The sequence below is a fragment of the Mus pahari genome, chromosome 1 (assembly GCF_900095145.1).
Source record: "Mus pahari chromosome 1, PAHARI_EIJ_v1.1, whole genome shotgun sequence".
NCBI classification, from domain to species: Eukaryota; Metazoa; Chordata; class Mammalia; order Rodentia; family Muridae; genus Mus; species Mus pahari.
In genome coordinates this window covers 96,417,745-96,428,893 of record NC_034590.1, presented here as the reverse complement: position 1 = coordinate 96,428,893, position 11,149 = coordinate 96,417,745, and the positions used below count along the sequence as shown (strand labels likewise).

Here is an 11,149-nt window from a genome sequence, read left to right as displayed (position 1 = left end):
CAGATGGAGGAAGGAGGGATGCCGAGCCAGGACCGTAATCTGCACTTCCCGAGGCCCCTAGGGGAGCGGAAGGAAACTCTGGTCCCAGTAGTAATTAGGTTCCCTCCCGGAGCCATTCCAGAACATCTGGTATCTGCACCTGGTCTTCCTAAGGTGTCGAGAGGGGGCACAGCTTGGTTCACGTCCTCCTGGCCTATCCAGTATGTCCTCTGTCCTCACCCGGACCTCCCCGAGGGCCTTCACTATGCCCTTTACAGAAGCTCAAGTGGGATGGGCTCGCCCCTCTCGCAGGAAAAAGGGGAGTATCCAGGTTTGTAAGGAGTCTGAGGGGTACGTGTTGAGACTCCCTCCTCCAGCGGGCGACCTGAAAGAGGCCTGCAGCCTAGCGGCTACCACCCATGATCTCTTGGCTCTTCCACTCAGCAAGCGGGCGCCCTTTCAGCACCTGGGCGCGAGGACAGCTCCCGGCCCCGCCTGCGCGGGCGGGCCTTGAAGCCACTGATTGGCTGAAGCCGCTTTCGCAAACCCGCGTCTTGCTCAGTGCTGGCTCTGGTGTAGCCAAGCCAGGGGAAAGGGGAGTTACAGGCCCACCTCTCCAGGGACCCGCAGGCTCACGGCCGGACTCGCCGTTCCAGAGCACCGGCCTCACGAGCGGGTCAGGGCTCTCGCCCCGCCCCCAGTCTGCCCCGCCCTTCTTTTCGCATTGCGGGGCGGCTAGAGGTTGGCACTGTGTCCCTGTACCCCACGTGGCGCTCGGTCAGGGCTGGGGGAGGGGGTCTGGAGAGGCACATCCAGAGAGAAGTCTCCCCCCAACCCCCTTGCAGGGCTGGGCTGCGGCTGCCTCTGGGAGGGGTCCTGGGTAGCTAAACAGAGAGGGCTGCGGGAAGGAATGACGTCAGGGTGAGTGGGCGCCCAAGAAGGGGTGTGTAGGAGGTCGGGAATCGGAGAGGACGGACCCGACCGGGTCGAGGGAGAAGACAGGTCAAGGAGAGAGGAAAGAGAAAGAGCCGCTTTAGAGTGGGGCTGCGGGCCAGGTGGAGTAGGAACCGCTGTTGCCAGGGGAAGCTAGAAGAAAAAGAAGGGGTCGATAAGGAAAGGGGGGCTGGAGTGGAGGGAGGAGACTGGGAGACTGAGGGTGGAGAGAGGAAAGGAAGAGGAGACTGCGGGAAGGAGAAAGGAGAGAGGGACCACAGAAGGAAGAGAGAGGACTAGAGCGGAGACAAATAAAATAGAAAAGGAAGGAGAGAGAGGGAAGTGAGGGGAAGGTTTGTTGGGGGACCCGTAGGAGGAGTGAACAGAAGTGGAGATGTGGAAGGGGGGGAATCAGGAAGCAGTCATCGAGGGGTCAGGTGGAGAAACGGGGGGACCAGGGAGCTGGGGTCTGCAAGACGCAGCTTGTCACTTAGCCAGGGCCTCTTTGCCTATCAAGTTTCCATGGCCACTGCCCCTAGGCTCCTCAGCCCTTACTGTGCTCCTCGGAGCCCTCACTTCTCTGTTTCTTTGGTACTGCTACCGCCTGGGTTCCCAAGACATGCAGGCCCTGGGGGCTGGGAGCCGAGCTGGGGGTGTTAGTGGTATACCTGATGTATGTTCTCAGACTGGCCCAAGGTGCCCTGGGGATCCTGGAGAAGGACCCAGAGCAGAAGGTCTAGTGAGCAGGCGGCTTCGGGCCTATGCCAGGCGTTACTCCTGGGCTGGGATGGGTAGAGTGAGGCGGGCAGCTCAGGGAGGCTCTGGCCTCACAGGAGGTGCAGGAGTCATGGGCATTCAGCGCCCTGGCTTACTTTTCCTACCAGACCTGCCTTCGTCCCCCTTTGTGCCACGTGATGCCCAGAGGCATGATGTGGAGCTCCTACAGAGCAGCTTTCCCGCCATTTTGCGGGACTTCGGGGCTGTGAGCTGGGACTTCTCAGGAACTACCCCTCTGCCTCGGGGCTGGTCCCCACCCTTGGCCCCTGGGTGCTACCAGCTCCTGCTGTACCAAGCAGGCCGATGCCAACCCAGCAACTGCCGGCGGTGCCCAGGAGCCTATCGGGCACTGAGGGGGCTGCGGAGCTTCATGAGTGCCAATACCTTCGGCAATGCTGGCTTTTCCGTCCTACTGCCTGGGGCCCGGCTTGAGGGCCGCTGTGGACCCACCAATGCTCGGGTTAGATGCCATCTGGGTGAGTATAGTCTGTCTACTAACCTTCCGTATTTCCTACTTCACTACCTCTTCTCTGCCATTGGGTCTTTCTGCACTATGGCTCCTATCACTCCTCTCTTCTCAGAATCTTCCCCAACCAGATCTGAGTTCTGTTTTCATGCAAACTATCCAGTCAGCGGTGGCTTGCACAGTGTCCCACACTGACTCTTCCTCTTCGTCTCCAATCACCCTCCCCCGCCTTTTAATTTAAAAGAAATTACCACTGAAATGTAAGTGGTCAGTGTTATTTGCCCTGAAGAGGAAATACTCAGAAAATCAAATTTAAATTGTAAAAACTGGAGCAGGGCATGCATGCCCGTAATCTCAGCACCGGGGAGACTGAGGCAAGCCTGGGTCTTATTTCTCTTTCATTTAGTCTAGGGAGTATAGTGAGACAATCTACATCTCACTATGTAGTCCTGGCCTGGAATCTAAATACAGACCAGTTGGCCTCAAGCACACTAAGATCTACCTCCCTCTACCTCCTGAGTGCTGGGATCGAAGGTGTGACAGTAGGTAGCCTACTCTATTTAGGCTTCTTCCCTGATAAGTAGCAGTGCCAGTGGGGCGTTCAATAGCACCAACCTGACAGTGTCTGTCTTCAGACGCACCAGAAGAGGGCGTCAGATTTCACTACAGATAATTGTGAGTCACCGAGTGATTGCTGGGAATTGAACTCTGGACCTCTGGAAGAGCAAGCAGTGCTCTTAACCGCTGAGCCATCTCCCTAGCCCCCTGAGATTTTCTAATGTTCTAAAGATTGAAAGAAAATCAGGAAAGTAAATATTATGACTTCAGCTTAGCCTAAATCTCTGTGTGCTGCCAGCTGGATGGATCTTATGATTTGGGGCACACTACTTTTCCTACTAGCCCTGCCTTTACCCCCTCTGTGCCACGTGACACCCAGAGGCACAACCTGGAGCTACTACAGAGCAGCTTCCCTGCCAATTTACAGGAGGACTTGGGGCTGGAAGCTGGGGTTTCTCAGGGACCACCCCTCTGCCTCAGGACTCACCCCAACCCCTGGTCCCTGGGTGAAGGCTTTTTGGCTGCTCCCTACAGATACCATGCACATGTTGGGCTTTCAACCTTGGTAAGGCTGGGAAAACTACCCAGTCTTAAGGACTACTTTCTAGAATGTCTTACTTACATCAGAGTTGGCTGTTTTCTCAGCACACTTGACTGAGGTCCTGGGGTCAGACTGGATCCATTAGTTTTGCCTCATGAGAGAGGTGCCCAGTACACAGTATATTCTGGAACTGAATTGACAGAAAGTCCAGGAGGAGATGGTTTAGGGGAGCTTTCTTCCAAATGACAGATATGCTTCTCACAGCAGGACTTCTAGTATCTGAGCATCCTTCAGACTATACTGTGTGGTGGATGTACTCTCCATCTTTGAGAAGACCACAGAATCTGCCCTGTGAGGCCCAGAGTGGGTAGGACACTCAATGAACACAGGCAGGAATGGTGGATTCCATTTCCATTCTCTCCTCACAGGCCTGAAGATCCCTCCTGGTTGTGAGCTGGTTGTTGGTGGTGAGCCCCAGTGCTGGGCTGAAGGGCACTGCCTCCTGGTGGACGACTCCTTCCTGCATACAGTGGCTCATAATGGTAATAGGACTCATATTCTGGTGGGTCAGGGGACCAAAGAGAGAGGGATTCCAGCCAGTCTGCTCTCAGCAGCACTGTTTCGGGACTGCACAGCCTTGGGCAAGCCACAGCTCCTCCAATCACCTGTGGGGCATCTGCTTTCTTTACTAGGTGACTGCATATGGGCTAGGATCATAAGCTAGACTATCTGCACCCCTGTCCTCTTGCTATGGGACCTCGGGCATTTACTTAATCTTATGTCTGTCAGCTGGTATAAAATGTACCCATTTTGGGCACATAGAGTTATCACTGTAAATGCCAGTATGGTGAAACTCAGGAGGCTGAGCCAGGAGGATGGTGAGTTTAAGGGCCGGGCTACATGATGAAACCGTGGCTTAATGAACAAACGCACCACTGGTGAGGGCCTGGCACTGATTTTTGCTTTCCTCAGCCTATAATATGAATTCTAGCACAGGAGTTCTGGTATCAGCTGCTGTCTCCATCCCTGTGTGCCCTAGGATCCCCTGAAGATGGGCCTCGAGTGGTCTTCATTGTGGACCTCTGGCACCCTAACGTGGCTGGGGCAGAACGCCAAGCTCTCGACTTTGTCTTCGCTCCAGACCCTTGAAAGAAGCTTCCGTGCACCTGACGCTGCACCACTGCTTGAGTGGTGGTCAGGACCTCTTCTCCACCTACTCTGCCAGCGTTGAATACAAATTCTGAATCCTCTCCTAAGTCCCGACTCTTTCCTTCCCAGTTACTAATCCCAGGCTAAGGCTTGGGGCAAGTGGCTCATGTTTCTACCACAAAACAGCCAGGCATCATCATCATCATCATCTTCTTCTTCTTCTTCTTCTTCTTCTTCTTCTTCTTCTTCTTCTTCTTCTTCTTCTTCTTCTTCNACAGGGTTTCTCTGTGTGGCCCTGGCTGTCCTGGAACTCACTCAGTAGACCAGGCTGGCCTTGAACTCAGAAATCCACCTGTCTCTGCCTCCCAAGTGCTGGGATTAAAGAAAGGGGTGCGCCACCACTGCCCAGCGCATCTTCTTAACAACAGCATCCCTCACCCGAGAGTCAGCAGTAGACCTTCAGCTCACCTTTATTCCAATAATTTAATAGAAAATTAAAATAATAAATAATATGAAACAGATCAAGATAGCCGAGCTGGCACAGGTCCAGGCCAGCCTAGTACAAAGTTAAGGAGGTAGGGCGAATGGTGGGGCAGGAGGGGCAAAGTACTCTGTTGCAATGGAGGAAAGCAGCTTGGAGTGTGGTCCTTTCTACATGTGTGTTCAATGTATTAACAAAACGGAAAGGGAACCCCGTGTCATTCTAAATCAGATGGTAAGAGAAAGATGGCAGAACAAGGATGTAGAGGAGGGGTGGTGACTGGCTTTCTGAAGAGCCCCACCAGAGGGAAATGCTGGAATGTACCGTATGGTTAGCAGTGAGTGGCGATGACTGGAAGGAAAGGGCTCACTGAACATAGCATGCAATGAGGGGACAGAGGGAAGACCCACGACTTGGCCAGCAGAGTCGGGGCAAAGAGACAGAGGGACTAGGTCCCAGAAGCAAGAGGAAGGCAAGGGAAGATCAAGGTCAGTCCTTGAAGACAATCTGTTGGCCGTGAGGACGCTCGTCGTGGGTGATATGGCGGCGGACATGAATCCTCCGGACACGGTGCTCTCGGTTTTCTTCATCGTCTCCTCGGCCTGCCCCACCACCGCCAGCTGCACCCCCTGTGGCCTCCAGGAGAGCCAGATCTGGGCCACGGGAATTCTCATAAATTAAGATGTTCAGTGTCTCCTCAAAGATCCGAGCCTCAGGGAATTCCACCTGCAAAAGGCCAGCAACCCATAGCTCCTACCTCTGGCCCAGTCCCACAGCGCTTCCCCAGCGGCTCCTCTGTGGGCTCTCCTCCAGGCCCTGAAGGCAGCTAGACTTGTTTTCTTTCCTTCACTGCCCAGGCTCTTGGAATGCTTTTCATTTAATAAGTCCTGAGTACCTGCCACTATCCCTGGGTTGTTCCAAGCATCAGGAATGTAGTATTATAAACAAATGCTTGCCCTCAGCATGTTGGAAGTCTAGGGGGAGAACACAGACACATTCTTCCCAAGATATATATTAAATCAGATGATGACATTTTATGCAGAAAGCTGGAAATGAAACAGGGATGTGAATAGCCTTTCTCAAGAAAGTTTCATCTTTCAGTAGGGAATTCAGATAAGGCCTTACTGGGAATGTGGTGTTTGACCAACTCAAGAGAAGGAGGCAGATAGCTAGAGAAAGCAAAATGAGGAGTGGCAGCAAGACAGAATTAAGACAAACAGGGAAAAGACGCAGGAAAAAGGGCAGTTTGCGGGGCAGTACTGAAAAGGATATGATGAACCCAGAGTCTAATGCATGCTGGACCAGTTCTACTGCTGAGCTACACCCATACTCTTAATTATTACTGAATTCATTATTTTAAGACAGTCTCACTAGGTTGCCCAAGATGGCCTTGAACTTGCAATCCTCCTGTAAGAGGCCAGCCAATAAGACTGAGTTCGACTGCCTCCCCATTAGGTGTGATTACAGGTGTATACCACCACACCTTCCTCCTAAGCTACCTCTTCCTATCTTCCTAATTGCAGGGAAAAAAACCCTTCGGGAAGATGAGGTACATTCCATTTCTTTGATCAGTGTTTCTTAGTCTTTCCACTAGGTGACAAGTATCACCTAGTACCTAATACTGGCTAGGGGACATTGGAAAGGAAAAGGAATAATATTGCTCTGCAGCCAATATTCTACCCAAGACTACAGCACTTTGTACAGCTAAAAAGGGGGTTGACAACTTTGTCTGGGGCAGTTGCATTGAGATTTCATAAGCAAATGTATTCAGGAAGAAATGATGCTCGGCTTGGGTTCATTAGTTGACAGGCAACAGGGAGACTGCTCATGATACAGCACCATGGATAGCTCTGCATGTCAACAGGCTGCCTCTGTGGTTTGGAGTCGGGCAGTGCCTAACACAGATTGGGTATGGAGACAGTTTAAATTTTAACTAATTACTTTTTATATGTGTGGCTGTTTTGTCTCCATGTTTGTCTGTGCATCACTCGCATGCAGTGCCCCTCGGGGCCAGAAGAGAGTGTTAGATCCCCCAGGTCTGCAGTTGTGAACTTCCAGGTGTGTGCCGGGAATCAAGCCCACGTCCTCTTAAAGAGCAGCCAGCGCTCTTAACCGCTGAGCCATCTCTCCAGCCCTGGATACTGTGAAATGTCCACTGATGGCTACCACATTCACAGCATGAACTCGGAAGGTCCGGAGGGTTTTAGTTTTTCCTTTTAATGACAGAATTTCACTATGCTGCCCTGGCAGGTCCAGCTGAAGGTATGCACCACATGCCTGAGAGGTGTACAATTCTGGCTGTCTAAGCTGATGCTGAAGGATTGCAAATTCGAGCCACCCTGTGCGGCATAGTAAGACTGTCTCAAAACAAAACGAGACAACAAAGGGCTGGGGAGGTGGCTCTGTGGTACAGCACTGGCTTAGCTGTATGAAGTCCTGAGCTGCTTCTGCAATACTGCAAAATCAGAATCTGCTCTTGGTAATGGGCCTTTTGAGGTTCTAAAGTGAACCATGGACCTTTTTTTTAGGGGACAGTTTTTGATACAGGATCTTACTGTGTAGCCTAGGATGTCCTTAAACTCCTGCTCCTCTTTCCTCAGGCTGCTGAGTGCTGGGATCCCACACGCACTGGACCCAGCTCATAGGCCTTCCATAAAGAAATATGCACACATGCGTCTAACCCTGCATGCTATCCTGGGCACTGCAGACAACTCTGAGCCCTCCCCACTGCCTCCCTAAGAACCCTGCTTTGAGGCTGACCAGCTGACTCCGTGGTTAAGAGCACTGGCTGCTCTGGCAGAGGAATCGGACTCAGTTCCCAGCATCCACATGGTTGTTCACAACTAGTTCCAAGGGATCTGATGCCCTCTTCTGCCCTTCACAGATACCAGCACATATGTACATGCAAGCAAAACACTCAAGACACATAAAATAAATACAGCTTTTTTTTTAAAAAGCCACAAACAGGTAAACCAGGTTCTTCACAAGGCCTGGGGACCAATTAATCCCCAGCACCCTAAACAAAGAAAAGGAAAACAAAATCTTCTCTAATCTAACAGCCTCATTTCATTGGTAATAAGGTGACCTTCCCAAACTGCATAGCCATGAACCAGAATTCTGGTCCCCAATAACCACCAAAGAACTTTCCTTTGCCAGACCTGCTGATCTACCTCTGTCCAGGGTCCCAGTCCTCCCTCCCTCCCACCCTCCCTGATCCCTTCTGACCTTGGTTTGCTTCTTCTCTGTAGCATAGACTATGGAGGTGCAGCACACCTCAGCAATTTTTCGGCCCTGCCCGTAGAAAGACCAGCAGCAAATCTCATCTCCTAGGACATCCTTGAGGAAGAGCAGCCGCCCATGGAAGCGCAGGGCTAGTTTGTCAAACAGCTCGATGTTCTTCAGTAAGTTGTCATCTGAAGTGCTGAGAACCAGGGGCCAGCCGGCCTTAGGTGACTGACTGTCTTCCTTCCCTCCACTCCCCCCAGAGGGGCCCACATTCCCAGTCCTGTGCAGCAGGGCACTTCTGACTGTGTAGGGATGAATTTGCAAGGCAAATTACTGCCTAGCACAGAGGCTCCTGGTGCAGGCTGTCACCAGGCACCCCAGCACTGCCACATTTTAACTAAGCAACATTAGGCAGGTTACGTAATCCTCTGGTACCACAATATCATCTCTAGTTGGAGACCAACAGGTCCTCAGACCACTGGGAGCATAGATAAGTTAACAGACAACACTGAGAACAATCCTGTTGGGGAAATAAGGGACTAGCCTATGCTAACCATTATCACAGGTTTGGCTTGAACCTCATTTACTGATGACAGGTGGCACAGATGGGATGGGACATTCAACAGGCAGGCATTCTGTAGTCTCTCCATATGACCACAGTCCTCCACAGGACAGCAGAGCTATGCCAAACCTAGGATTCTGTGGATGTAAAGACACGGAGCCATCCTTGAGCCCAGCGCTCACCTGGTATAGGAGTACTTGTTGTTACTGCGGTTGTGCAGAAGCTTTACCACAGGCTGTGGGGAGGCAGAAGGATGCAGTCAAGAGACAGGGAAACAACAGCAGCCATCACAACCGCCCAACCCACGGTCTCCAGGGCCTCACCTTGGAGGTGCTGGCCAGAAGCTGCTGCTCTTCCCGGGGTGATGTCACTGTAGGGATGAGGCATAGTGGTGACAGCTTCTCCCTTTTTTGCTGAAGAGGAAGTGGAAGTTGATTAGCAGTACAACTGGTATTCACTCACGCCACTTCAATAAAGGCTGTGTGACTCTGTTTGGGGGTTGAAAATACTCTTCCGTGTTTCCAAGGCTCACTAGGATGTGACCACTCCACGCCACTCTGGCTCTCTTGTGCAGTGGTACAGCTAGTGTATAATTTAGCATGCCCAGCTAAGAGGTTTATTTTTGTGTGTTTGTGTGTGTGTAAAATTAACATGAAGTCCAAGCATAGCAGCAGGTCCCCAAAGGCCCAGCTGCAGGAGGCTGAGTATAGCCAGTACACCCTCCCCAGCAAGCCACCCTCACCCTACCAACCTACCCTTCTGGAGGCACCCAGCTGTGCTCGCCCTGACTGCATGGGTCAGCCTGCCAGGGCTGTGCTTCCCTGAGCTGTGTGCAACTCAGCATGCCGACCTCCACAGGCCAGTTCCATTCCTGCGCAGTTACATAGCTTCCTTGGGTTCAAGTATTGGTTCCTTTTCTTCACAGCACTTAAGTATGTGTCTGTTTCTGACATGTACTTCCTGAGGACTGTACGATGGTGACCAGTGTAAGTACACATTTGCTGAATGACTGAGTACAGTGAGGCTGTTTATCTCTGGAGGGCCGGGGGTTGGACCCAGGACCATGAGGGTATCCCAAGCAAGTACACTGCCACTGACTTTGACTCCGCACCATTTTTAAAAATGAAATTTTAACTTTTAAAATACGAGACAGCCTTGAGTGTACATACAGTCTCTTGCCTCGGCTGTCTTGGTGACACATGCCTCTAACCCAGCACCTGAGAAGCAGATGTAGGAGGTTGTCTATGGATTTGAGAACCAGCCCGATCTACAGTAAGACCTGTCTCAAAACAAACAAAACAAAAAACAATCCTCCTGTTTCAGTGTTCCACATGTTGAAATGTACCTTTAGAGACATGTTAGAGGAATGCCTGTCTCTAAAGACACAGTCTAAGACAAATTCCAGAAACTGGTTTTGAGACTTATTATTATTATTAATATTTAGTTTTTTTAAAGACAGATGGGTTTCTCCACGGATCCCAGGCTGTCCTAGAACTCACTTTGTAGACCAGGTTAGCCTCAAACTTAGAGATCTACCTGCCTCTGATTCCCAAGTACTAGGGTTAAAGGCCTATGCCACCTTGCTCAGCTAAGAGATTTTTGTGTGTATGTGTGTATTTATGTGTATTCATATATAGAATATGAATATATTCTATGTATACATAAAGAATTTAAATGAAAGGCTGGGCCTGGTAGCTGGAACCGTAAGGCCCAACTACTAGAGGCTGAGGTGCGAGGTCTGCTTAAACTTTGGTCTGTGAGAATGGCCTAGACCTAACTCTCACAGAAAGTACAGAGGAAAAACATACATTCATCTATAATCCCAGGAGACAGGAGGTAGACACTGAGCAGAGCCACAGCACAGGGCTAGCTTGTTCTATATAGAATGTGAGGCTATGCAGGACTCTGCATCAAGACTGTCTCAAAACAAAAACAACAAAAATCAGGAATGTGAATACTGTAATGGAAGCACTTGTGAGGCAGAGGCAAGTGGTCATCAAGTTTGAAAGCAGCTTAGGCTACTTAATAAAACTACCTTGAAACAAACCAAAACAACAACAAAAATCAATGGAAGCATAGAAGTCTGCAATTACTGCCAGTTTTGAAGCGGTGAGTCTGTAAGGCATAAGGATCCACTACAAAGGCAAAATAATGGAAACTGCAGTTTCGGTGCAGAGACAAAATAAAGAGACAGAAACCCAGAAACCTGTGGGTGTGGCAGTGAGAGCTGAGGAGAAAGCGCAGGAGGCAGAGCACATGCCTGTTCTCTGTGCTGTGTAACAAACGGCCCCAAATGCCACAGCTTCACTTAACGTAAGGTCTTTCCAGTTCCTTTTTCTGTGGGTCAGGGATTCTTTGGTGAGCCACTCAGGCCCCAGGTAGCACAGTTTCTCTTGAGAGTGAGGCATGCACAGGAGGGGTTACAGACATCTGAGAGCACTATTGCTTTTCTTTCTTTCTTTCTTTCTTTCTTTCTTT

General features: G+C 50.8%; 2 protein-coding genes across 2 annotated transcripts in view; one reads left to right on the top strand and one right to left on the bottom strand.

The window, feature by feature from the left end:
- The first annotated feature begins 1,195 nt into the window (after positions 1-1,195).
- Positions 1,196-4,504, top strand: Asphd1 (aspartate beta-hydroxylase domain containing 1). The gene is made up of 3 exons (XM_021216874.2): positions 1,196-2,165; positions 3,683-3,796; positions 4,294-4,504. Exons 1-3 carry the CDS (start codon positions 1,307-1,309, stop codon positions 4,401-4,403), a joined length of 1,083 nt encoding a protein of 360 aa, XP_021072533.1. The 5' UTR covers positions 1,196-1,306; the 3' UTR covers positions 4,404-4,504.
- A 351-nt stretch (positions 4,505-4,855) lies between these two features.
- Kctd13 (potassium channel tetramerization domain containing 13) overlaps positions 4,856-11,149 on the bottom strand; it is a 17,739-nt gene continuing 11,445 nt past the window's right edge. The window contains exons 3-6 of the mRNA XM_021203699.2: positions 8,995-9,084; positions 8,854-8,906; positions 8,110-8,305; positions 4,856-5,610 (exon numbers count right to left, since the gene is read on the bottom strand). Coding sequence (XP_021059358.1) covers positions 5,374-5,610; positions 8,110-8,305; positions 8,854-8,906; positions 8,995-9,084 — 576 coding nt within the window. The 3' untranslated portion in view covers positions 4,856-5,373. The remainder of the gene's footprint in view (positions 5,611-8,109; positions 8,306-8,853; positions 8,907-8,994; positions 9,085-11,149) is intronic.

What these genes read in the sequence shown, in the direction of transcription:
- Asphd1 (XM_021216874.2), top strand. Translation starts at nt 1,307, where the DNA reads ATGTGGAAGGGGGGGAATCAGGAAGCAGTCATCGAGGGGTCAGGTGGA. An exon ending in TCGGGTTAGATGCCATCTGG is followed by an intron (nt 2,166 to 3,682) that starts GTGAGTATAGTC and finishes CTCTCCTCACAG; the next exon opens with GCCTGAAGATCCCTCCTGGT. An exon ending in GCATACAGTGGCTCATAATG is followed by an intron (nt 3,797 to 4,293) that starts GTAATAGGACTC and finishes TGTGTGCCCTAG; the next exon opens with GATCCCCTGAAGATGGGCCT.